Source organism: Patella vulgata, chromosome 1 (assembly GCF_932274485.2).
Source record: "Patella vulgata chromosome 1, xgPatVulg1.2, whole genome shotgun sequence".
In the NCBI taxonomy this organism is placed as follows: Eukaryota; Metazoa; Mollusca; class Gastropoda; family Patellidae; genus Patella; species Patella vulgata.
The window spans coordinates 64,439,273-64,466,957 of NC_065879.2; the positions used below are offsets into that span (position 1 = coordinate 64,439,273).

A 27,685-nucleotide genomic window follows, 5' to 3' on the forward strand; every position below is an offset into this window, starting at 1 on the left:
TTAACAGGATTCTATAAAGTGAAACAAGGGCCATTACGTTTAGACATTATTAATGGAAAATGATGAAATTTAAACATACATTATGCAAGAGATAAATCTGCCAATTTCAGGTCTTTCTTTAGACCTGAAATGTTATCTAAATTATTAAATATACATTAATTAACTGATAATTCAAATGCTAAATTTTCGGTTCAGAGGTTATCACTCAACGAGTTTGAGAGTTTTAGTCAGGATGACATTTTAAAGATCATCAAATCCGCCAACAAAACGACATGTCCACTTGATCCAATACCTTCCAAGCTACTCATTCAACTGCTAGACATTCTACTTCCTGTTATTACTCTATTAGTCAACTTAAGTTTAAGTACTGGATGTTTCCCATCGGTGTTCAAACAGGCGGTGGTGAGACCACTAATCAAAAAGGAGTCTCTTGATCCCAATATTCTCAAAAACTATAAACCTGTGTCTAACTTGTCATGCCTTTCCAAAATTGTGGAAAGAGCTGTAAATCTCCTTCTTCAATCCCATATCTCGAAATATGAGTTGTTGGATAAGTTTCAGTCTGCTTACAGACCCCACCATGGCACTGAGACCACTGTGTTGAGGGTCCTCAACGACCTACAGTGTGCAGTGGATACAGGGAACGTAGCATCTTTGACTCTTTTGGATTTATCTGCAGCGTTCGACACTGTGGACCATCAGATTCTATACAATAGACTTAAAAACCAGTTTTGGATTTCCGGTACACCGCTTTTATGGAACACATCATATCTTAGTAATAGACATCAAACAGTTCTACTTGGTGAGGCTAAATCTCTACCGTTTAAACTTGACTGTGGCGTACCGCAAGGCAGTGTTTTAGGACCCATTTTCTTTGTTCTTTATACAACCGCTTTAGGGTCTGTGATCGATGGCTATGATCAGAGGCACTACTCTTACGCCGATGATACTCAACGCATTGGTGTGTCTAGTCCTATGCTAATCAGAAATGCCTTACAAAAAACTACTGACTGTTCGCTGGCAGTTAAACAGTAGATGAAAGCGAACAAACTAACATTGAACGACGATAAAACAGAGGCTCTTTTAGTAGGTTCATCACAACAACTCAAATTACTACCTGGTCTTAAAATCACCATTGGTAATTCAGAAATAAATTTCTCCAAAAATGTTCGAAACCTTGGAGTGATATTTGATCCTTCTCTGACAATGGAAGCTCAGGTTGATATGGTATGCCGTACATGCTACTATCATCTACGCTGTATATGCAACATCAGAAACTATCTCACTGCTGACGCTTGTAAACTACTTGTGAGATCACTTATTTTATCAAGGATTGATTATTGTAATAGTTTACTCTATGGAATCCCACAAGCATTTCTAGCCAAGATCCAAAAGGTTCTTAATACTGCAGCCCGAATAGTAACAAGGACACATAAGTTTGATCACATTCAGAATGTGCTGGCTTCTTTACATTGGTTACCTGCTGAGGCGCGAGTCAAATACAAAATACTAACATTAGTGTATAAATGTCGCAATAATGCAGCTCCTCAATACTTATCTGAACACTTATATGACTATAACCCTATTAGATCACTTCGCTCTCAAAATAAACAGTCACTAGTTGTTCCAAGATATAATTTGAAGTCATATGGGTATAGGTCTTTCAGTTCAGCTGGTCCTAGATTATGGAACGAACTTCCACAACAGATCAAGAATCAACAAACTTTTAATCAATTTAAATCCGCACTAAAGACTTTCCTGTTTCAACAGTTTTACCAGAAGAGCCATTACAAAAAGCGTTTTGAGCATGTGTCAACATGGAGAAGACGCTATATAAAACTTCATTATTATTATTATTATTATTATCAATTTGACTGAAATTTTCAGCAAATTCCCTTTACATTATCTCGTTTTAACTATTTTAGTGAGAACTGCCAGCTCTTTATCTAATCTCCCATAATGTATCTTTAAAAGGCTCTTTCGTTTCATTAATTTAAAGGATGCATACAAATTTCATACAGATTGGATGACCATTTTTGTCATTGTAGCATTCATAAGGTGCAATAACGTGAAACAATGACCATAACGCTAGAAGAAGTTAACGGAAATTATTGAAATTAAAAAGGTTTCTTCATCTTAGTGATGTAAACAACATATATCAATTTCAAAACAATCAAATGATAAATGTTGTCTGTAGGGTGTTCACAAGAAAGTGTGGACGACGGCAATTACGACCACATTTCCATGTAGGCGCATAAAAAGCTAAAACAAACTTACTTTCAACTTCTTTCAAGATAACTTGAATTGTAACATTGATTTTTTCATGTACATTATACACCATCCGTATGTACGTTCCATTAATAGTACGATAATCCTCAAACGATAAATCCTCTGTGTTGATGTATGCGTATTTAGATGTTTCATTGTAAGTAACAAAAGGTGGCTTATCATCATAAGTCTGATTGTTAAAGAACCATTTATACTGAATCGGCCATGGAGAGTTAGTCTGGGCCATAACAGTCAAATTGACGATATCACCTTTCAATATCTCCTGAACAGCTGGAGGTCTTGATGTAATCACAATGGGTTCTTAAAAAGAAAAAAAACCCACCTCTATCACATTATTTTTATAGTAATCAAATGCTTGATTGCAATTCATGATAAAAATGGGCAGTGTTTGATTCATGATACTGATAGACATCTACCATACCTGATCTGGTGTGAGTAGAATTCCAGTAAATACTTGACATTGAGTCAGGTCAATGTTTTTTTAGGTCATGATACCTGGTACAGTATCAGTTGAATCAGGATTTAATGTAACACAAGAGAGACATCGTAGGGATATTTTTTTATTGACTCAGTACATGTTTTGTCTGATGAAATTCTCATATTCACTCGATTGTCAATGCTCTTAGGGTTGAAAGAACTGGATACTATCAGGTTTGCATTACCAGCTTGATATTAAAAGGCTAAAACTTACCTATGACATCCAGACATCCATCAGCAAATCGAAAACCCTCCGAGTTGGTAACTTTACACTGGAAGCATGTAGTATCATCTGGTTTTACAAGATTTGTCACCTTCAATATCTGTTGATCATTACCGAACACATATTTACCACTGTCAACTAGGATTAGAAGATAAATATAGGTCAAAGGTCATGTAATATGGTCAAAATTTTTGGAAACTTGAAATAAGACTAAAATGGGTCTAAAAGCATATTAATATATATGTATTATGAGTATATATTAAGTGATTTACATTCGATATTTAAATTTTTTGTTGTAATTTCTAATCAATTATATTCCATGAAATAGGTGAACAGTCAAATTGAACGGCAGATTTTTGTGCCAGCTTAGTCCATTCCACACAGGTTTTTTTTAATAATTAATTTGTCATTTATGAATCCACGATTTTATAGTAGTTCGCCGATCGTTATCTCAACGGGAAAGCAGTTTTATTCAAGTTGACAAAGTTCATGTCATAAAATGATTTCTTTTTTGTACACCTTAGGGGCGTCCCCTTAAATCTGTGCCTGCTGACCTATTTCTTCTAGAGTAAGGCATTTTTCAAAATTATTTGTTAAACTCCTTGAAAAAACACCAGCTCTTTTTACAACAGCTTAAACATTGCTATTTTATTTAACTGTATATTCAAATAAGATCCAAGTGAAAATTTCTGTTTTAACCCACCAGCCAAGACTCCCAAAGAGCTTATGGCTCTTTCATAATGCCAATACTATAGAATGGTTGAATATGGATTTTTGCATCTGAAGAATATTTGAAACTTACATTTATCGTTTGGAATGGGGGCTCCATTTTCAAACCATTCTGGTGGTCCTGGTGGATTCTCCCTTATTACTGATTTTGCTTGACAGGTCATACTAGCATCTCTTGTTGCTGCAACCGTAATTGACGATAAGGACTTTTCCCAGATAGGACGAGCTGGAATAAATATATGAACAATATATTGGATGTTGTGTCACTTATTCCGTTTTATACATTTATATTTTCATGCCCACACCATAGAAAACAAAGGAAATTAATGATTAAGACATTTATTAACATAATGGGTACAGGGAGCGGCCATTTTGTCAGGCAGTTTGAATCAAATTTCATGAAGCGGTGATACATTTAAACGATTTTTAAAATCGGAAAAAATTGTGAACTCTAGGGTATCCGCAAGCTAAAATCGCGATTCTTAGGTACAACCAGGAAGTTACAGTCAGATATGCACAAATATCGAAAGGAAACTAGATCTTTGGGATGTAAACACGTTTTCAGTTTCATCAAAAATGTGACCACTAGAGGGTCCACAACCTTGATATTACATACTTTAACATTATTTGCGTACAAAGAGTGGCCATTTTGTTCGACAGTTAGGACCCGATTCGAAATTGGCCGTCATTATTGTGTAACGGTGATATATTCAAACGTTTTTTAAATCGAATAAAAATTGTGAACGCAGGGGCTATAATCCAGGAAGTTACGGTCCGATCAATTGGATAAAAAATTTGACATCTAGAGTGTCCACAAGCTAAAAACGTGATTTATTGTACAATCAATAAAGTCATGGTCCATAACATGCCAATATCAAAAGGAACCAAGATCTTTTGGCAATAAACCTATATTTCAAGTTGTGTCAAAATCGGTTACAAATTGTGATCTATAGAGTGTCCACAAAGAAATTGTGGAAGGACGGACAGGGGCATCGACAATATACATCCACATGAAAATGTGAGCATATAAAAAAGGTTGCAGAAACTGTCCTAAAGAGTTTTTTTTAAAAGAAACTGTTTAGAAACCGAAGTTCTGTAATTGTTACTTACATGTGACATTAAGAGCTGTTGTTGCTGTATTTGTTTGAGTATTTGCACCTTCACAAGTGAAAGTTCCTTCGTCTGACTCCTGGATATTTTTAACTCGTAAAACGCGTCGTAAAGTGTCGATAAATTCATATTTATCAGAGTTACTTGTAATTGCTTGTAACTCATTGTTTTTCCACGATATAGATGGTATCGGCCTGGAAAACATTTTTCGAGACTTCTGATTAAATCATCTACAAATCTTTTCAAAAACATAAATTTTCAGGGTCCAAAACATTAATATTGTTTAAGTCATGTGTTTAGATCATGAGAACATGAAAAGGGGCTATGAAAAATAGCAGAGGTCGCCACACCTACCATAAAAATATCATGGAATTTAACAAAAACAATAAATATGGTCAAATAATGAAAATTAACAGGGGCCATAATGTGACATCAAATCATCAAAGCTAACAGGGGCCATTTAACATGTCAAAGATAACAAGAAATGAAACGAAACGAAACAGGATTTAACGTCCTTCTGTTCTGCTATGACTAGGCTAATCAAAACAGGCAAACGCCATACAGTGTGCTATGACGGAAATTTTGCCCAGCGTTACGGCATACTCTTATATTGAATTACAACTGGAAATCTTTTATGTGCACTCCCATGTGTACACGGGACCTCAGTTTTTCATCCCACCAGAACGACTAGACAGATGTCCTTGTCAGGCCCTCCACCCTGCACCAATGACAAGTGGATACCATGCCAGAAAATTTTCATAAATTTCCTCGGCGACCTTTAGGTTTGTGAGCAAGCGTCTTACCCACTTAGCCAACGTGGCTCCCCAAAGATAACACAGGTCATAAAGTGACATCAAATCATCAAAGATAATAGGGGCCAATAACATGACATCACAATGTGATATCAAATCATCCAAGATAGCAAGGGCCATAATGTGACATCAAATCAAAGATAACAGGAGCCAAAATATGACCTTAGATCATGAAAAATAGCAGGGACCACAATGTGACATCAAATCATGAAGAATAACTTTGTACTTACTTGCCACCAAAGATACATTGTATGTCAATATAATGTCCAATAAGAGCTTTCTGATTTGGTTTGCTATATAACACACTGGGTGCTCTATCTGGAATTGCTGGAACACAGAATACAAATAAAAACCTTTAAAAGATTTGTTTCTTCAAGCAAAATTAGGTCATCTGTTTTGTAGATAATAACAAAGTTTCTCCTAACATATCCTTTGGCAACCTACCTAGATTATGAAATTGGGGTGTAACAGTTATATATTTAAATGCTTGGTTTTTTTTAAAATTGAATAGAAATTGTGACTTCTAGAGGGACCACAATCTAAAAACATGATACAGTCAGATACGTGCGGATATCAAAAAGGAACCAAACATATATTTCAAGTTTGTTCAAAATCGGATAAAAATTGTGACCTGTAGAGTTTCCATAAAGAAATTGAGGACGGATGGACAGACAGGGGGGATGACAATACACGTATATATAAGTCCACATGGAAGTGTGGAGGTATAAAAAGAAACCATTTTCCGTTAAATCAAACTTTACTGCATAATTATCTTATTGGTGTGAAAAGTGTATTTTAAACACTTACGATTTAGTTTCGTAATCTCTAAAATCTTCCCACTGCCTAAATTAACGGAATTAAGATGACGATTAAAAATGGCACATTGATATCTTAATCCAATTAAATCATCATCTTTTGTTACGTAGACGAAATAAAGAGTTCCTGAAAATATATAATAAGATAATAAATTGCATGAAATGGTCACTATTATAATAGTCAGTTTGTTAATGATTGGGATAAATCAGAATAAGCATGCCAGCATTACCTACACATGTTAACCCCTTTCTAGCTTATATGTACATACAGAAATCTTCGAGTTTGTGATGTGGTCACAACAAACAGATGTTTTGTCCTGTAAATTTGGGAACAGGCCAGGCTGATGTCCCCCGCCAAAATCCCAAAATGAATAGAACACACATATTGATTAATTGCAAATTTATTTTTTTCAAAAGTTCTGAGCAATCAAACTGATTATCTATACTAAGTCTAAGCATAAAATATTCATAATCAAACTCAGTCAAGGTTTTGAAGTCAGAATCAAAGTTATCTTATCCCAAAGCATCAACCAATGAAATTGCTTAGCTCTACTTAGCTTTAGTGGGAAATGTTAATCATTGAACTTAGTCAAGACATTCGCCTAATGAACATCTACATCAAGTTTAAACATTCTACCTCAATTAAAAGCAGAGTTGTTATGTTCCAAAGTCTCGACCAATCAAATTGTTTATCGCTTCTTAGCCTAAGCAGAAAGTGCTCATTATTGAACTTAGTCAAGGTATTGATATAATAAAACTATACACCAAGTTTCATCAATCAAATTGCTTATCACTCTGCTTACCCTGAGCAGAAAATGCTCATTATCGAACTTAGTCAAGATATTGATGTAATAAAATTATACACCAAGTTTCATCACCATCATTAAAGTTATCGTGTCCCAAAGCATCAACCAATCAAATTGCTTATCTCTGCTTACCCTAAGCCGAAAATGTTCACCTTCGAACTCCATCAAGGTATTCAACTAATAAAGACCTACACCAAGTTTGAACATTCTACCTCAATTAGGAGAGTTATTGTGTCTCAAAAAGTGTGACGGAGAACAGATGGACAGACCATTATAAAAGTCCTATAAATATAGAGAGCCAGTTGTTGTTTTTGTGGATGCATTCTGATAGTTCTGCATTTTATAAATTTATTATCAAAGCAAACGGCTAAAAATATCATTTGTTTTAAACATTTGAATCCAAAATGGGGGCCTACATGAACAGAAATAACAACTCAAAATTGGATAAAGTTAGTAGTTCATCAGACAGTTGTATGGATTGGTTGTATCGTGTAAACGCCACTATCAACAGTTTCATAATAATCTTCGATATATCTTCTGTCTAAATCCAATCAAAATGTCCAGGCTTTTGCACAAAAGCTACATGATAATAACAGCTTGATTAGTGGACTAAGGTATGGCCTAGATAGTATGTTAGTGAAAATAAAGGGTCACCGTCAATCAGAGGGGCTTAAAATCCACTTTCACCTACATGTAGAGTCACAGTCTGCTGACAATCCATATAGTGTGATGTTTCAATAAACCACAGTTATAGGGAAACTAACTGGGGAGCTTGTCTGTCAACCTGAACATTCCAAACTAATGGAATTACAATCACGGTTACAAATATTTTAGCTATGATACATGTATTAGCATAAACAAGTGGATTATAACACTGTTATCAAGGTGCTTGACGATTTTAGCGACATTTGTGATAAATGAAATGAAATGAAATGAAATGGGGTTTAACGTCCTAATGTTTTGCTCCGAACTGGGCTAATGAAGACGGGCATACGCCATACAGTGTGCTATGAGGGAAATTTTGCCCGGACAGCGGCACTACGGCCTACTCTTATATCGAATTCCAACTGTCAAGGGATCTTTTACGTGCACGCCAATGTGTACACGGGACCTCGGTTTTTTGTCCCATCCGAACGACTAGACAGCTGTCCTTGTCAGCCCCTCCGTCCTGCATCAACATTTGTGATAAGGATCCGAGTATAAGACAGGCGTAGTCAAATCAGTGTTACATGTAGCCGTAGCGTTGTCAATAATAATCTTGCTATGTAGTTCCACTTAACATCCTATATTAACATGTATATGTACCCTCTGCATCTATAGCTATTCTGTCATCCTGTACAACTTCGCTACTTTCGTCGTCACCTTTATACCATTTAAACTGCCCAGGCGGATTACATAAAGGTACATTGTCACATGTCAGCTGAACTGCTTCCCCTTCTGTTGCTTGTATCCTTGGAGGAGGCAGACCTGTGTCCACCCAACTGTTTAGATCTGTAATAGAAGCATAAAATACAGAAACTATTCAAGTTTCAACTTCTCTCTCCTTCAATTAGAATAAAAGTTATTGTGTACAAAGCATTGACAAACAAACCACTTATCCCTGCTTAGCCTCTGTGGAAAAAACCTCTTAATCTTCAAACTCAGCCAAGACTGTCACCTAATAATCATCTACACCAGCAAAATTATTGGGGACAATAATGAGTGTTTACCGGGATTCAGTGAAGGGAATTAACTCTATAAAAAGTGTTTATAAGAAGAATGTCTGAATAAAAAACACTTATGCAATATAATCACCAAATATTTGTCAACTAGGTTAATTAGAATTGGTATCAGGTGTTTTATAGTTATACAGTGGATTCTGTCAAATCTGACATTGTACGGGATCGTTACAATACATGTATGTCGGATTACGTAGAGTGTCGGAATACTAAGTTTTTTTAAAACTGGAAGTATTATTATAACTTCGAAAACCGAAAATATTGTTATAATGTAGCTCCGAATCCCCAGAACGTTATTCCCGTCTATGTAGGTCGTGGAACTTTCTCGAAATCTGCTGTAAGTTACTGCTGGCATCTAATGTCAAGTCCGTTTGGGCATGCTTTGCAGGACGATCCCACATTTTAAACATAATATTGTATAATAATTCTTCTTCATCGCAGCAATTTTTATATAATGTCATCGTATTTGACATGAGAAACTAAAATCGAATACCAAGGGCTCTCTTACAAGAGATTATAAAATTATCAAAGTAATCAACAAAGACGTACGCGAGTGAGTTTTAATCTCACCGATAATTGATTGGTGATTGCTTGTTAATCTTTTGTGGCTTCACACCCACCGATTGAAGGCAGGATTATACAATGTTGATTCCATGGAAATCGTGTGACGGGCTGATTGATGTCGTAATTCGGAATATTCAGAATAAGGATTACTCAAAGTGTTTTTGCCTGAAGTAATAAGGAAATAAATCGGGACATGAAAATCGGATTTCACAGAATGTCTATTATTCAGATGTCGGATGTGACAGAGTCCAATGTACTCTGGTTCATGCACAATACATGTCAGTACATGTTTAAATTGGTTTACGATAACCTTGGGGAGACATGCCACAATTAGTTTATTTTGACTAGATATAGATGTACTTACATGCCAAGTCGACTGTTATGATGGGTGACATGGATTTTATTGTTTTCGTTCCAATTTGATTAGAAGCGAAACATTGGTATTTTCCTGTCTCTCTGCGAGTTAAAGAGGCTATCTGTAGTTCACCAGTAATTGGATCTTGTTTTATAAAGTCACTTACTATAGTCTGACCGTCTTTCATCCATTCATATCTATAAATAAAAACAAAATCTTTCATTTGTCTAGGGTTAAACAACGTTGCTGAAACGTTTGAATCAAGTAAATGTACATGTATGAGTCACCCGAGCAATCAAATTAATCAAGGATGAATTAACTCTTGACAGTAATTATCAGAAATTGTTGAAAATCAGCAGGCTTCTTTATATACAAATATCAAGTCCATCCAAGTTAGGGCCATAACTCAAAACTAATTATCTAGAGCATCGACAATATTTTTCAAATTGATAAATTGTTACAATTCAACAGGATTTTTAACCTCATGAACATAACCACTGTATACAGTTCAAGTTAATAGGATGGTAACTTAAGCATCCACAACCAATAGTGTACAAGGATGACAGAAATATATCACCACATATCAATAAATATTCATGTAGATGTATAAAAATCAAAGACTAGATTACCAATGACAGACACCCCCCCCCCACCACAAGTGTGCTTCACCAATTATGTATTACATCTGTAAAAAAATTTTCTTACTGAGCTTGAGGATTTGCTTCTGCTTGACATACTAATATCACTTCATCCGTGGCTTTGTAATATATTGTTTTCGCGACATCAGGTTCTGTAATCTTCGGAGGTTGAAGTCCTTAATTGACAAACATTCACATTTTTACAAGTTAATTGGACATTACTAAACTACGTTAAAAATACATTAGAGCTTCACCATTTGAATTTGATTTACAGAATTTTTCTCTTCTGAATGTTATTGGCATCAATTTATAAACCCCCGCTCTAAAAACTATGCTTCAGTCGAGATGATGGCGGTCCACTCCTAAAAATATCAAATTGAATCAGATTTAATGTCTGTCAGCTAAAGCCATTTGGAGAGTAATATATAGTAATTTTTGTTTCTTTGATTACGTCTGCAATGCGAGGGGGTGAGGAATGAGTCCACCATCAGTGCAATATGTCTACGTATACCTTCTGTGAACTCCCATTGTACTATTAATTTCAACACGAAATCATGCTTTTGTATGTCATCTAAAGAACAAGACACACTTCTCTATTGATCCCACATTCTAAAGGTTCTAGACAGCCTACGCCAGGATTAAAACATATAATATTTTGGTTTGAGTGTTGTACATGTATTTATCGTAATCAAACAACCATATACACTTTTGTCCAAACTTTTGGAAACCCTCAAATGACGATAAGAGGCGTTAAAGAAGAATTTTATCAGGTATTCTGGAATGAGAGGAGGGTAATGTGAGGGTAGAGATAGGGAAATTGGAATAAAGGGCGGGAAGAGAAATTAGGGGATAGAGCAAATGGTAGGAAACCGGTGTCCTGGGAGAAATATAAGCTTATTAGGGCAGAAAACACACGACTTGGCTCAATGGCAAACCTTATAATAAAAGCAAAATCGACACAGTGCTGTAGCATCATTGATAGAGATTATGGAAATGGTACCACTCACGCAATATTAATGATCTGTGGCTAAACAAAACGTCAAAATAGAGAGGTGATCTGTCTGTTTATAGCTATCAAAACTAAACAATGATAGAAAATCGATTAAATTGGTTTATTTTGTCGAAATTAACTGCTAATCGTGTTTCTAATCGTCCCGATTTAGAATTCTTATTGTTGGTTCCGCCCGTGAGTCACAAACGCTGTGTTTAATTTAGTTTTGTTTTAGAACGGTGAAGTTGATTCGGGCTATTGGTATCTGTTGTTAGAATATAAGAATAAATTGACCACCTTCTTTCGGTCTGCAATATTCATTACACTATCTTTAGTTCTATTATTTCAGAAGACACGCAGTTTACTACGACTGAAAAATGTGTACAGATATTGACTTTACTTCTACAACATGGAGCAGATTATATGGGCTTGGGGGGATATGCCCCCTTTCATATAGCTGTGTTGAAGAATAATTTGGCTGCTGTGAAACTGTTCCTGGAATTCGGTCACCTTGTTAACCATTACTGCCCAGATGACAAAAAACTGTCACGTGAAACAATCCCGGTTCCCGTCAGTCAGTCCCAGAGCTGGGGATACAACACCCCTATCAAGCGAGGAGAAGAGACAGAAGACTGACAGGATGAGAACCACCTGATCCTTGTCAGTGACCCAACAATGGCACTCAACAACAACATCCCATCTGGCATGCGCACAAAAGAGCTCACAACAAAAGTTAAAGTGGAAGGGAGTAACATGAGCTATGTGACCAAGGAGCTCAATAATGCATCGTCAATACAGCCAAGGAAACCATCCCACGATGGGGGGGGGGGAGAACTATACCCCATACTGGACAACACATCGGCAGAAAGCACATGATGAACTAAGTGCAGCAAGAGAAGAATAAAAGTACCACTACAGGAAATGAAAGGCAAAATTCCTCAAAACCAAGCTTGAATCTAAGAGGAAAAGCTGGAGCGAAAAAACTGCAAGCCTTAACTTGGAGAGAGACACCACAGAAGAACTTGACTCCATGCAACACGACCTCACATTGGTTTAACCTACAACATCCATCAAACAAATGAAGAAGAAAAAATCCCTAGGCCCCGATAACATCACACACGAGATGCTGCAACACAGCCCTCAACAAACTACCGAATGTCTTTAACCTGAGCTGGAAGCACGTTCTAGTACCTCAGTGATGGAAGGAAGCCAGGATGATGATCCCAATTCTAAAGAAAGGGAAGAACAAAGCAAAACCAGCTAGCTACCGCCCCATCAGTCTGACAAGCTGCGTATGCAAAACCATGGAGCGCATTGTAAACCAGCGTCTGCAGTGGTACCTTGCCTTCCAAGCCAAGAAGGCCACACTGCAGAAGTGGAAAGACGGACTACTCGTGAAGCTCCTGCGAAGTGGCATCAGCGGCAACATGTACCGGCGGACACTGTGGCCGTAAAGGTTGGGACGATTTACCCAATACTACCCAATACCACCTCAATATCACCACATACTACCCAATACTATAACATAATGATGCAAAATGGACATATCATTTGATTTTTTTTTTCAAAAATAGAAGGTTGTATCGCGGGAAACGTACTTCAAATGCTATGCCGATGTCTGGCTGTTCATTTGCCTCCATATATCACCCAAAACAACCAAATAATAACCCAATACTACCAAATACTCATCAAATACTACCAAATACTACCCAATATAAGCAAATAACAACTTGATTTTGTCAAATAACAGCACATTAGTACAATTACTCCAACGAATATTAGAAATTTTGCAGAAAATTGAAATTTCTGTGCAGTTGTGTTGTGGGATTGGGTAGTATATGGTGATATTGAGATGGTATTGGGTAGTATTGGGTAAATCTTCCAACCGCCGCCGGCCGGAAAGGGCTGCTTCGACAAGGAGTCCCACAAGCGGAAGTACTCTCACCAATCCTTTTCATAAACGATATTGTGCCAGAGCTACCTAAGTGTATGCAAATGAAAAGATCCTCAAAATTGTCTATCAGGGTCAGGGAACGGTAAGACCACATCTGGTGTATGGATCAAGCTAATGGATGACTGCAGTCAAGACACATCAAGAGTATCTTGACAAAGTTCAAAACTAGGCTGTTCGCATCATCACAGGTGCTATGAAATCTAAACCTATAGAAAAGATGGAACAGATAACTGGGATCTCCCACTAAACAAACGAAGAGAAAAGAAAGGTACTGATACAAGCCACCAAATACCAACATAGCTCAGACTACCGAATGAGAATAAAACGCCAGGAAAAGCTGCCTTCACTCATTGAGGTTAATACTCCTAGTGCTATCACAACTGCAAGATGCAGAACAGGTCGTCATCTTCCGACTCAGAACCTGGCACTTCAGACTAGCGTCCCATCTACAGGTGTGATCGAATAAAATCAAAAAAAAAAAAATCTTACTCCAAGTACGTCAATGCTTGGATTATAATCAATATTGTGTGATTTATTAAAATTGAAACTGATATGTATTTTAATGTTGGTGAACCTATGACCATAATCCTTGCCACGTACTAACCTCGGAAAGACCTTATGATGCAAAACCCAGGCGTTACTGCCCCCCCCCCCTCGCTACACACACCCTTCGCGTTTATGAAATGAAAATGAAATGAAATGGAGTTTAACGTCCTACCTACTGTTCTGCTCCTAACCTGGGTTAATGAAGACGGGCATATGCCATACAGTGTGCTATGAGAGAAATTTTGCCCGGACAGCGGCACTACGGCCTACTCTTATATCGAATTCCATCTGCCAAGGGATCTTTTACGTGCACGCCAATGTGTACACGGGACCTCGGTTTTTTGTTCCATCCGAACGACTAGACAGCTTTCCTTGTCAGCCCCTCCGTCCTGCATCACTGACAAGGGAGAACCACGCCGGAAAATCTGGATGAACTTTCTCGGCCAATGCAGGGATCGAATTTCGCGTTTATGAAAATATTTAAAAGTTTAACAGCGATGCATTTCCGAGGACAAACGGGTCGACTGAAAGTCGATTTTTGTACCGTCAACACTGTGGACGGTATCCACCAAACTCGATTTCTGAGACGGGGTGTCGGAATAACGGGCTATGTACTAAGGGACAGTCGAAGTAACGGGCTGACATATTTTGGGGGAGTAAACCATCAAAAGACAAGGAATAAAGAAACGTCGTTTATTACGGCCAACCGTACTGTCGTAATCGGAATTATAGAAAGCAAGAAAAACACCAACCCCGAAGTAAATCATTATTTTTTGTGTTAACAAAGAAGCCCAGCCTTAGTGTCTTAATATTCGAATATACACAGCACATAACCAATATGACCGAATATAGATCTGTAAGATAAAATAGTTATTGACGGAATTGGCTGGCAGTTGGTGCCATATCATCTATACATGTTCACCCTTAGAGCCAAATAACTTCAATTCTAACCGTTATATGTATATAATATAGAACATAGAAAGCCCAATTCCGTAACCTTAAAGATACTTTTCCAAAAAAAAATATTTATCGGGTGGTTATTTCCAATAAAAGTATGGCAATTTTGGTATATATGGAAAATAAAAATATCCAATCTTACTAGAAAAATACTGCATTCCCTTAATAACACCCATGGAATGCATACAGGACAAAAATTTAAGGGTTTCCCTAATCGGCAGCCTGACGATTAGGAATGTCTGTTCGCGTCACGTCAAAGCTAAGACGCGACGATTGAGCGCTTGGTGTATGTGTTGATAAACTTGATAAAGGGTTAAACGTACAACAGTTTCTGTGATAAAAACCACGGAAAAAGACGTGGGCGGTGGATAATCCGTGAATTTAATTAGGCTTCGATACTTATGATTTATGGATAGCGATTAAAGACAACATCGTCTTGTGTATGCAATGAATTCTTCTTCGCACCCGTTGCTAGGTAGTGCGTCAGCTAAGTCATGTGACACTAACATGACTTCTTTTAATAGATTTTTTTTATAGTAGGGGTATTCCTTCGCGAAAACAGTGTTTGAGAAGGATTTGAAACTAAATTTTGACAGATTAATTAGTTTGAATATGTTTTTAGTCCAATTATGCATATGTATATTTTTTTTCCGTGGGCTTAAAGTTGCCTGATCTTGGAATAACTTGAACAATTAATGCTTGGTATTAAAAAAAAAAATGTAGCCCTTATAAGCTTACAGTCAGTTCGGTATTCGGTATTCAACTTTGTATATCCAAGCTTCAAAAAAAATATGCATATGTGGAAATGAAATGGGGTTTAACGTCCTACTGTTCTGCACCGCACTGGGCTAATGAAGATGTGCATACGCCATACAGTGTGCTATGAGGGAAATTTTGCCCAGACAGCAGCACTACGGCCTACTCTTATATCAAATTCCATTTGTCCCATCCAAATGACTAGACAGCTGTCCTTGTCAGGCCCTCCACCCTGCATCACTGACAAGGAGGAACCACGCTGAAAAATTTGGAAGAACTTTCTCGGCCAATGCAGGGATTTTACACCCAACCTCCAGGCTAGCGAGCCAGCGCCTTACCCACTTAGCCACCGTGACCCCCCATTAAAGAAAGATAGGCAATGAAACATACACCCACAGTAACTAAATTAATCAAGCGGTCGACAAGGATTGTCGCATATTTATTCATTTGTAGGTAAAGGGGGACATTTACAAGATCATTTTATACAGATCAAATTATAATTTCCATCGTTTGAGGGTTCGAAAGGGTTCTACAAACTGAAACTAGGGCCTTAACTCCCAAGTACATGTAATTTACAGAAATTGTTAAAATTTGACAGGATCTTTAGTCTTACTAATTTAAATAATGCAGATAAACTTCATACAGATCGGATGATAACTTTTGTTGTGAGAGCACTCACAAGGTTCAACAAAATAAACAAGAGCCATAACTCTTGAAGTAATAAATGGGAAATTTCATACGGATCAGACGATAACTTTAATTGTTCGAAAGTTCACAAGGTTCAACAAAGTGAAACAAGGGCCATAACTTTAGACATAATTAACAGAAATTTCTGAAATGCAAAAGGTTTCTTCATTTCACTAATTTAAATGATGCATATAAATTTCATACAGATCTGATACATGTAATAAGTTTTATCGTTTCGAAATTTCACAAGATTCAACAAAGTAAAACATGGGCCATAACTCTAGAAGTAATTAACAGAAATTGCTGCTAGTCAACAGGCTTCGATGTTTCACTAATTAAAAGGATGTATATAAATTTCATACAGATAGGATGATAATATTTCTTGTTAGAGCGTTAACAGGATTCTATAAAGTGAAACAAAGGCCATTACGTTTAGACATTATTAATGGAAAATGATGAAATTTAAACATACATTATGCAAGAGATAAATCTGCCAATTTCAGGTCTTTCTTTAGACCTGAAATGTTATCTAAATTATTAAATATACATTAATTAACTGATAATTCAATCGCCAAATTTTCGGTTCAGAGATTATCAATTTGACTGAAATTTTCAGCAAATTCCCTTTACATTATCTCGTTTTAACTATTTTAGTGAGAACTGCCAGCTCTTTATCTAATCTCCCATAATGTATCTTTAAAAGGCTCTTTCGTTTCATTAATTTAAAGGATGCATACAAATTTCATACAGATTGGATGACCATTTTTGTCATTGTAGCATTCATAAGGTGCAATAACGTGAAACAATGACCATAACGCTAGAAGAAGTTAACGGAAATTATTGAAATTAAAAAGGTTTCTTCATCTTAGTGATGTAAACAACATATATCAATTTCAAAACAATCACATGATAAATGTTGTCTGTAGGGTGTTCACAAGAAAGTGTGGACGACGGCAATTACGACCACATTTCCATGTAGGCGCATAAAAAGCGAAAACAAACTTACTTTCAACTTCTTTCAAGATAACTTGAATTGTAACATTGATTTTTTCATGTACATTATACACCATCCGTATGTACGTTCCATTAATAGTACGATAATCCTCAAACGATAAATCCTCTGTGTTGATGTATGCGTATTTAGATGTTTCATTGTAAGTAACAAAAGGTGGCTTATCATCATAAGTCTGTAGTAGTAGTTCTTGGTGTTTAACGTCTGCTTCCACATAAGTGATAAAGAACCATTTATACTGAATCGGCCATGGAGAGTTAGTCTGGGCCATAACAGTCAAATTGACGATATCACCTTTCAATATCTCCTGAACAGCTGGAGGTCTTGATGTAATCACAATGGGTTCTTAAAAAGAAAAAAAAAACACCTCTATCACATTATTTTTATAGTAATCAAATGCTTGATTGCAATTCATGATAAAAATGGGCAGTGTTTGATTCATGTTACTGATAGACATCTACCATACCTGATCTGGTGTGAGTAGAATTCCAGTAAATACTTGACATTGAGTCAGGTCAATGTTTTTTTAAGTCATGATACCTGGTACAGTATCAGTTGAATCAGGATTTAATGTAACACAAGGGATATTTTTTTATTGACTCAGTACATGTTTTGTCTGATGAAATTCTCATATTCACTCGATTGTCAATGCTCTTAGGGTTGAAAGAACTGGATACTATCAGGTTTGCATTACCAGCTTGATATTAAAAGGCTAAAACTTACCTATGACATCCAGACATCCATCACCAAATCGAAAACCCTCCGAGTTGGTAACTTTACACTGGAAGCATGTAGTATCATCTGGTTTTACAAGATTTGTCACCTTCAATATCTGTTGATCATTACCGAACACATATTTACCACTGTCAACTAGAATTAGAAGATAAATATAGGTCAAAGGTCATGTAATATGGTCAAAATTTTGGGAAACTTTAAAATAAGACTAAAATGGGTCTAAAAGCATATTAATATATATGTATTATGAGTATATATTAAGTGATTTACATTCGATATTTAAATTTTTTGTTGTAATTTCTAATCAATTATATTCCATGAAATAGGTGAACAGTCAAATTGAACGGCAGATTTTTGTGCCAGCTTAGTCCATTCCACACAGGTTTTTTTAATAATTAATTTGTCATTTATGAATCCACGATTTTATAGTAGTTCGCCGATCGTTATCTCAACGGGAAAGCAGTTTTATTCAAGTTGACAAAGCTCATGTCATAAAATGATTTCTTTTTTGTACACCTTAGGGGCGTCCCCTTAAATCTGTGCCTGCTGACCTATTTCTTCTAGAGTAAGGCATTTTTCAAAATTATTTGTTAAACTCCTTGAAAAAACACCAGCTCTTTTTACAACAGCTTAAACATTGCTATTTTATTTAACTGTATATTCAAATAAGATCCAAGTGAAAATTTCTGTTTTAACCCACCAGCCAAGACTCCCAAAGAGCTTATGGCTCTTTCATAATGCCAATACTATAGAGTGGTTGAATATGAATTTTTGCATCTTAAGAATATTTGAAACTTACATTTATCGTTTGGAATGGGGGCTCCATTTTCAAACCATTCTGGTGGTCCTGGTGGATTCTCCCTTATTACTGATTTTGCTTGACAGGTCATACTAGCATCTCTTGTTGCTGCAACCGTAATTGACGATAAGGACTTTTCCCAGATAGGACGAGCTGGAATAAATATATGAACAATATATTGGATGTTGTGTCACTTATTCCGTTTTATACATTTATATTTTCATGCCCACACCATAGAAAACAAAGGAAATTAATGATTAAGACATTTATTAACATAATGGGTACAGGGAGCGGCCATTTTGTCAGGCAGTTTGAATCAAATTTCATGAAGCGGTGATACATTTAAACGATTTTTAAAATCGGAAAAAATTGTGAACTCTAGGGTATCCGCAAGCTAAAATCGCGATTCTTAGGTACAACCAGGAAGTTACAGTCAGATATGCACAAATATCGAAAGGAAACTAGATCTTTGGGATGTAAACACGTTTTCAGTTTCATCAAAATTGTGACCACTAGAGGGTTCACAACCTTGATATTACCTACTTTAACATTATTTGCGTACAAAGAGTGGCCATTTTGTTCGACAGTTAGGACCCGATTCGAAATTGGCCGTCATTATTGTGTAACGGTGATATATTCAAACGTTTTTTAAATCAAATAAAAATTGTGAACGCAGGGGCTATAATCCAGGAAGTTACGGTCCGATAAATTGGATAAAAAATTTGACATCTAGAGTGTCCACAAGCTAAAAACGAGATTTATTGTACAATCAGGGACCATAATCAATAAAGTCATGGTCCATAACATGCCAATATCAAAAGGAACCAAGATCTTTTGGCAATAAACCTATATTTCAAGTTGTGTCAAAATCGATTACAAATTGTGATCTATAGAGTGTCCACAAAGAAATTGTGGAAGGACGGACAGGGGCATCGACAATATACATCCACATAAAAATGTGAGCATATAAAAAAGGTTGCAGAAACTGTCCTAAAGAGTTTTTTTTAAAAGAAACTGTTTAGAAACCGAAGTTCTGTAATTGTTACTTACATGTGACATTAAGAGCTGTTGTTGCTGTATTTGTTTGAGTATTTGCACCTTCACAAGTGAAAGTTCCTTCGTCTGACTCCTGGATATTTTTAACTCGTAAAACGCGTCGTAAAGTATCGATAAATTCATATTTATCAGAGTTACTTGTAATTGCTTGTAACTCATTGTTTTTCCACGATATAGATGGTATCGGCCTGGAAAACATTTTTCGAGACTTCTGATTAAATCATCTACAAATCTTTTCAAAAACATAAATTTTCAGGGTCCAAAACATTAATATTGTTTAAGTCATGTGTTTAGATCATGAGAACATGAAAAGGGGCTATGAAAAATAGCAGAGGTCACCACACCTACCATAAAAATATCATGGAATTTAACAAAAACAATAAATATCGTCAAATAATGAAAATTAACAGGGGCCATAATGTGACATCAAATCATCAAAGCTAACAGGGGCCATTTAACATGTCAAAGATAACAAGAAATGAAACGAAACGAAACAGGATTTAACGTCCTTCTGTTCTGCTATGACTAGGCTAATCAAAACAGGCAAATGCCATACAGTGTGCTATGACGGAAATTTTGCCCTGTGTTACGGCATACTCTTATATTGAATTACAACTGGAAATCTTTTATGTGCACTCCCATGTGTACACGGGACCTCAGTTTTTCATCCCACTAGAACGACTAGACAGATGTCCTTGTCAGGCCCTCCACCCTGCACCAATGACAAGTGAATACCATGCCAGAAAATTTTCATAAATTTCCTCGGCGACCTTTAGGTTTGTGAGCAAGCGTCTTACCCACTTAGCCAACGTGGCTCCCCAAAGATAACACAGGTCATAAAGTGACATCAAATCATCAAAGATAACAGGGGCCAATAACATGACATCACAATGTGATATCAAATCATCCAAGATAGCATGGGCCATAATGTGACATCAAATCAAAGATAACAGGAGCCAAAATATGACCTTAGATCATGAAAAATAGCATGGACCATAATGTGACATCAAATCATGAAGAATAACTTTGTACTTACTTGCCACCAAAGATACATTGTATGTCAACATAATGTCCAATAAGAGCTTTCTGATTTGGTTTGCTATATAACACACTGGGTGCTCTATCTGGAATTGCTGGAACACAGAATACAAATAAAAACCTTTAAAAGATTTGTTTCTTCAAGCAAAATTAGGTCATCTGTTTTGTAGATAATAACAAAGTTTCTCTTAACATATCCTTTGGCAACCTACCTAGATTATGAAATTGGGGTGTAACAGTTATATATTTAAATGCTTGTTTTTTTTAAAATTGAATACAAATTGTGACTTCTAGAGGGACCACAATCTAAAAACATGATACAGTCAGATACGTGCGAATATCAAAAAGGAACCAAGATCTTTGGGTTATAAACATACATTTCAAGTTTGTTCAAAATCGGATAAAAATTGTGACCTGTAGAGTGTCCATAAAGAAATTGTTGACGGATGAACAGACAGGGGCGATGACAATACACGTATATATACGTCCACATGGAAGTGTGGATGTATAAAAAGGAACCATTTTCCCTGCATAATTATCTTATTGGTGTGAAAAGTGTAGTTTAAACACTTACGAATTAGTTTCGTAATCTCTAAAATCTTCCCACTGCCTAAATTAATGGAATTAATATGACGATTAAAAATGGCACATTGATATTTTAATCCACTTAAATCATCAGCTTTTGTTACGTAGACGAAATGAAGAGTTCCTGAAAATATATAATAAGATAATAAATTGCATGAAATGGTCACTATTATAATAGTCAGGTTGTTAATGATTGGGATAAATGAGACTAAACATGCCAGCATTACCTACACATGTTAACTCCTTTCTAGCTTATATGTAAATACAGAAATCTTCGAGTTTGTGATGTGGTCACAACAAACAGATGTTTTGTCCTGTAAATTTGGGAACAGGCCAGGCTGATGTCCCCCGCCAAAATCCCAAAATGAATAGAACACACATATTGATTAATTGCAAATTTATTTTTTTCAAAAGTTCTGAGCAATCAAACTGATTATCTATACTAAGTCTAAGCATAAAATATTCATAATCAAACTCAGTCAAGGTTTTGAAGTCAGAATCAAAGTTATCTTATCCCAAAGCATCAACCAATGAAATTGCTTAGCTCTGCTTAGCTTTAGTGGGAAATGTTAATCATTGAACTTAGTCAAGACATTCGCCTAATGAACATCTACATCAAGTTTAAACATTCTACCTCAATTAAAAGCAGAGTTGTTATGTTCCAAAGTCTCGACCAATCAAATTGCTTATCGCTTCTTAGCCTAAGCAGAAAGTGCTCATTATTGAACTTAGTCAAGGTATTGATATAATAAAACTATACACCAAGTTTCATCAATCAAATTGCTTATCACTCTGCTTACCCTGAGCAGAAAATGCTCATTATCGAACTTAGTCAAGGTATTGATGTAATAAAATTATACACCAAGTTTCATCACCATCATTAAAGTTATCGTGTCCCAAAGCATCAACCAATCAAATTGCTTATCTCTGCTTACCCTAAGCCGAAAATGTTCACCTTCGAACTCCATCAAGGTATTCACCTAATAAAGACCTACACCAAGTTTGAACATTCTACCTCAATTAGGAGAGTTATTGTGTCTCAAAAAGTGTGACGGAGGACAGATGGACAGACCATTATAAAAGTCCCATAAATATAGAGAGCCAGTTGTTGTTTTTGTGGATGCATTCTGATAGTTCTGCATTTTATAAATTTATTATCAAAGCAAACGGCTAAAAATATCATTTGTTTTAAACATTTGAATCCAAAATGGGGCCTACATGAACAGAAATAACAACTTAAAATTGGATAAAGTTAGTAGTTCATCAGACAGTTGTATGGATTGGTTGTATCGTGTAAACGCCACTATGAACAGTTTCATAATAATCTTCGATATATCGTCTGTCTAAATCCAATCAAAATGTCCAGGCTTTTCCACAAAAGCTACATGATAATAACAGCTTGATTAGTGGACTAAGGTATGGCCTAGATAGGTATGTTAGTGAAAATAAAGGGTCACCGTCAATCAGTGGGGCTTAAAATCCACTTTCACCTACATGTAGAGTCACAGTCTGCTGACAATCCATATAGTGTATACAACATTATTTGAAGTCATATGATGTTTCAATAAACCACAGTCCACAACATTAGTGTTATAGGGAAACTAACTGGGGAGCTTGTCTGTCAACCTGAACATTCCAAACTAATGGAATTACAATCACGGTTACAAATATTTTAGCTATGATACATGTATTAGCATAAACAAGTGGATTATAACACTGTTATCAAGGTGCTTGACGATTTTAGCGACATTTGTGATAAGGATCCGAGTATAAGACAGGCGTAGTCAAATCAGTGTTACATGTAGCCGTAGTGTTGTCAATAATAATCTTGCTATGTAGTTCCACTTAACATCCTATATTAACATGTATACGTACCCTCTGCATCTATAGCTATTCTGTCATCCTGTACAACTTCTCTACTTTCTTTGTCACCGTTATACCATTTAAACTCCCCAGGCGGATTACATAAAGGTACATTGTCACACGTCAGCTGAACTGCTTCCCCTTCTGTTGCCTGTATCCTTGGAGGAGGCAGACCTGTGTCCACCCAACTGTTTAGATCTGTAATAGAAGCATAAAATACAGAAACTATTCAAGTTTCAACTTCTCTCTCCTTCAATTAGAATAAAAGTTATTGTGTACAAAGCATTGACAAACAAACTTCTTATCTCTGCTTAGCCTCTGTGGAAAAAACCTCTTAATCCTCAAACTCAGCCAAGACTGTCACCTAATAATCATCTACACCAGCAAAATTATTGGGGACAATAATGAGTGTTTACCGGGATTCAGTGAAGGGAATTAACTCTATAAAAAGTGTTTATAAGAAGAATGTCTGAATAAAAACCACTTATGCAATATAATCACCAAATATTTGTCAACTAGGTTAATTAGAATTGGTATCAGGTGTTTTATAGTTATACAGTGGACTCTGTCAAATCTGACATTGTACGGGATCGTTACAATACATGTATGTCGGATTACGTAGAGTGTCGGAATACTAAGTTTTCTTAAAACTGGAAGTATTATTATAACTTCGAAAACCGAAAATATTGTTATAATGTAGCTCCGACTCCCCAGAACGTTATTCCCGTCTATGTAGGTCGTGGAACTTTCTCGAAATCTGCTGTAAGTTGCTGCTGGCATCTAATGTCAAGTCCGTTTGGGCATGCTTTGCAGGACGATCCCACATTTTGAACATAATATTGTATAATAATTCTTCTTCATCGCAGCAATTTTTATATTATGTCACCGTATTTGACATGAGAAACTAAAATCGAATACCAAGGGCTCTCTTACAAGAGATTATAAAATTATCAAAGTTTTAATCTCATCGATAATTGATTGGTGATTGCTTGTTAATCTTTTGTGGCTTCACACCCACCGATTGAATGCCGGATTATACAATGCTGATTCCATGGAAATCGTGTGACGGGCTGATTGATGTCGTAATTCGGAATATTCAGAATAAGGATTACTCAAAGTGTTTTTGGCTGAAGTAATAAGGAAATAAATCGGGACATTAAAATAGGATTTCACAGAATGTCTATTAAATATTCAGATGTCGGATGTGACAGAGTCCAATGTACTCTGGTTCATGCACAATACATGTCAGTACATGTTTAGTTGGTTTACGATAACCTTGGGGAGACATGCCACAATTAGTTTATTTTGACTAGATATAGATGTACTTACATGCCAAGTCGACTGTTATGACGGGTGACATGGATTTTATTGTTTTAGTTCCAATTTGATTAGAAGCGAAACATTGGTATTTTCCTATCTCTCTGCGAGATAAAGAGGCTATCTGCAGTTCACCAGTAATTGGATCTTGTTTTATATAGTCACTGACTATAGTCTGATCGTCTTTCATCCATTCATATCTATAAATAAAAATAAAATCTTTCATTTGTCTAGGGTTAAACAATGTTGCTGAAACGTCTGAATTAAGTACATGTACATGTATGAGTCACCCGAGCAATCAAATTAATCAAGGATGAAAATTCAAGACAGTAATTACATGTATCAGAAATTGTTAAAAATCAGCAGGCTTCTTTATCTCATGAACATCAAAGTTAGGGCCATAACTCAAAACTAATTACAACGTATTTTAAATCATTGTCAATCAATAGGCTTCTTCGTCTCATGCATATAACTATATATATATATATATTTCAATTGGGTAATATATGTACCTTTAGTATTTTGAGCATCGACAATATTTTTCAAATTGATAAATTGTTACAATTCAATAGGATTTTTCATTTCATTAACATAAACACTGTATACAGTTCAAGTTAATTGGATGGTAACGTAAGCATCCACAACCAATAGTGTACAGGAATGACAGAAATATACTGAGCGCCATGGAAAACGCATCACTTTTTTTTCCCAAATATTTTATTACTAGGTGGTTTTGTATGTATAATATTATGCAATATTATGAACTATTGTTTCACACAATGCTCCCAAATGCAAAAAATATCGGCCCCTGTGCACAAAAAAAAGTGCACGAGATGCACATGAAAAACCCAATATTCACGTGCAGCATTGTGTGTGAGCCCTTTAAAAGCATGTTTTCAAATTAATGTGCAGTACATGAACTGTGAAACGTCAATCTGTCGTAATTTGTTGTTGGACGTGTGAAGGAATAGAGCTAGAGAAAATCAAAGGAATGAAGCCATTGGAAAGTCCCGGGCTGGCATGTCTTCACATGCTATTGCCAGACACTTCAATTGTCATCAGTCCACTATTGTAAGGTTGGTGGAACGTGTTTGAGTTACTGGATCAACACATGACCGTCAACGTCCTGGTCCACAATGCGTTACAACCCAGGCTCAAGACCGCTACATCCGGGTCACTCATCTGCTTGACAGGTTCCGCCCAGTGACTCGAACAGGTGCAGCAGTCGTCAGAAGACAAGGACCAGTTTGTGCCAACCCCGTAAGACGTCGTGTAAGAGAAGTAGGACTCCGTGCACGATAACCTTATGTTGGAGCTATCCTCAGGGGTCATCACCGTCAGCGTCGTTTGATATGGGCTCAAGGACACCAAACATGGAGAAGAGTAGACTGGCAAAGTGTGCTCTTCAGTGATGAGAGTCGCTTTCATCTTTATCACGCTGATGGCCGTCAACGTGTGTGGAGACGTTTTGGGGAACGTCTTGAAGACTGCTGCGTCTTCGAAACGAATCGATGGGGAAGTGTAATGGTGTGGGGAGGTTTCACATTTCATCACTGGACTGCCCTACGCATTTGCAGGGGTCGCGTTAATGCTGTAGCCTACCGTGAAGATGGCTTGTGGAGGACACACGCGCTACTGATATCTGTGTCGTACTTTTGGTTTTGACCCCTCTGACTTTGTACCCTTGATTACAGATTAAACATCCATAAGTGTACAAATGTGTTGTTATTGATGTGTTCCCATTTGATTATTGCTCAAAATAAGAAGCAAAATAAATAAGATATGTTTACAGGATCATTTTGTTATACGAAAAACTAAGTGATGCGTTTTCCATGGCACTCAGTATATCACCACATATCAATAAATATACATGTAGATGTATAAAAATCAGAGACTAAATTACCAATGACAGACACCCCCCCCCCCTTGTAGGTGTGCTTCACCAACTATATATTACATCTGTAAAAATTTCTCTTACTGAGCTTGAGGATTTGCTTCTGCTTGACATACTAATATCACTTCATCCTGGGCTTTGTAATATATTGTTTTCTCGACATCAGGTTCTGTAATCTTTGGAGGTAGAAGTCCTGTAATTGACAAACATTCACAAATTTACAAGTTAAATGGACATTACTAAACTACGTTAAAAATACATTAGAGCTTCACCATTTGAATTTGATTTACAGAATTTTACTCTTCTGAATGTTATTGGCTTCAATTTATAAACCCCCGCTCTAAAAACTATGCTTCAGTCAAGATGATGGCGGTTCACTCCTAAAAATATCAAATTGAATCAGATTTAATGTCTGTCAGCTAAAGCCATTTGGAGAGTAATATATAGCAATTTTTGTTTCTTGATTACGTCTGCAATGCGAGGGGGTGAGGAATGAGTCCACCATCAGTGCAATATTTCTACGTATACCTTCTGCGAACTCCCATTGCACTATTAATTTCAATACAAAATCATGCTTTTGTATGTCATCTAAAGAACAAGATACACTTCATTATTGATCCCACATTCTAAAGGTTCTAGACAGCCTACGCCAGGATTAAAACATATAATATTTTGGTTTGAGTGTTGTACATGTATTTATCGTAATCAAACAACCATATACACTTTTGTCCAGTAGAAAAGACAAATAAACACTTACTATAATTTTGTCCATAAGATATACAAAACATAATACTGAAAATTAATAACTGGTGCATTTTAATAATTGCCATCTCCTCTCACGTGCTGTTAAAAAGTCAACTAATACTGGAGTTATCGCCTCCTTAATACCACCTCAACAAACTGAAATAAAAAGAAGTAAATCTAAATATTAATTGTTTTACAATAAATTGGCATTATAG

The 27,685-nt window shown here is 36.3% G+C and overlaps 1 protein-coding gene across 1 annotated transcript; it reads right to left on the bottom strand.

The window, feature by feature from the left end:
• Positions 1 to 27,630, bottom strand: LOC130010756 (neuroglian-like). The gene is made up of 11 exons (XM_056098761.1): positions 27,484 to 27,630; positions 26,811 to 26,919; positions 24,845 to 25,032; positions 8,567 to 8,752; positions 6,448 to 6,582; positions 5,871 to 5,967; positions 4,829 to 5,022; positions 3,792 to 3,944; positions 2,981 to 3,127; positions 2,278 to 2,589; positions 1 to 11 (listed from the first exon to the last, which is right to left on the bottom strand). Exons 1-11 carry the CDS (start codon positions 27,554 to 27,556, stop codon positions 1 to 3), a joined length of 1,605 nt encoding a protein of 534 aa, XP_055954736.1. The 5' UTR covers positions 27,557 to 27,630.
• Between the last annotated feature and the right edge of the window lie 55 nt (positions 27,631 to 27,685).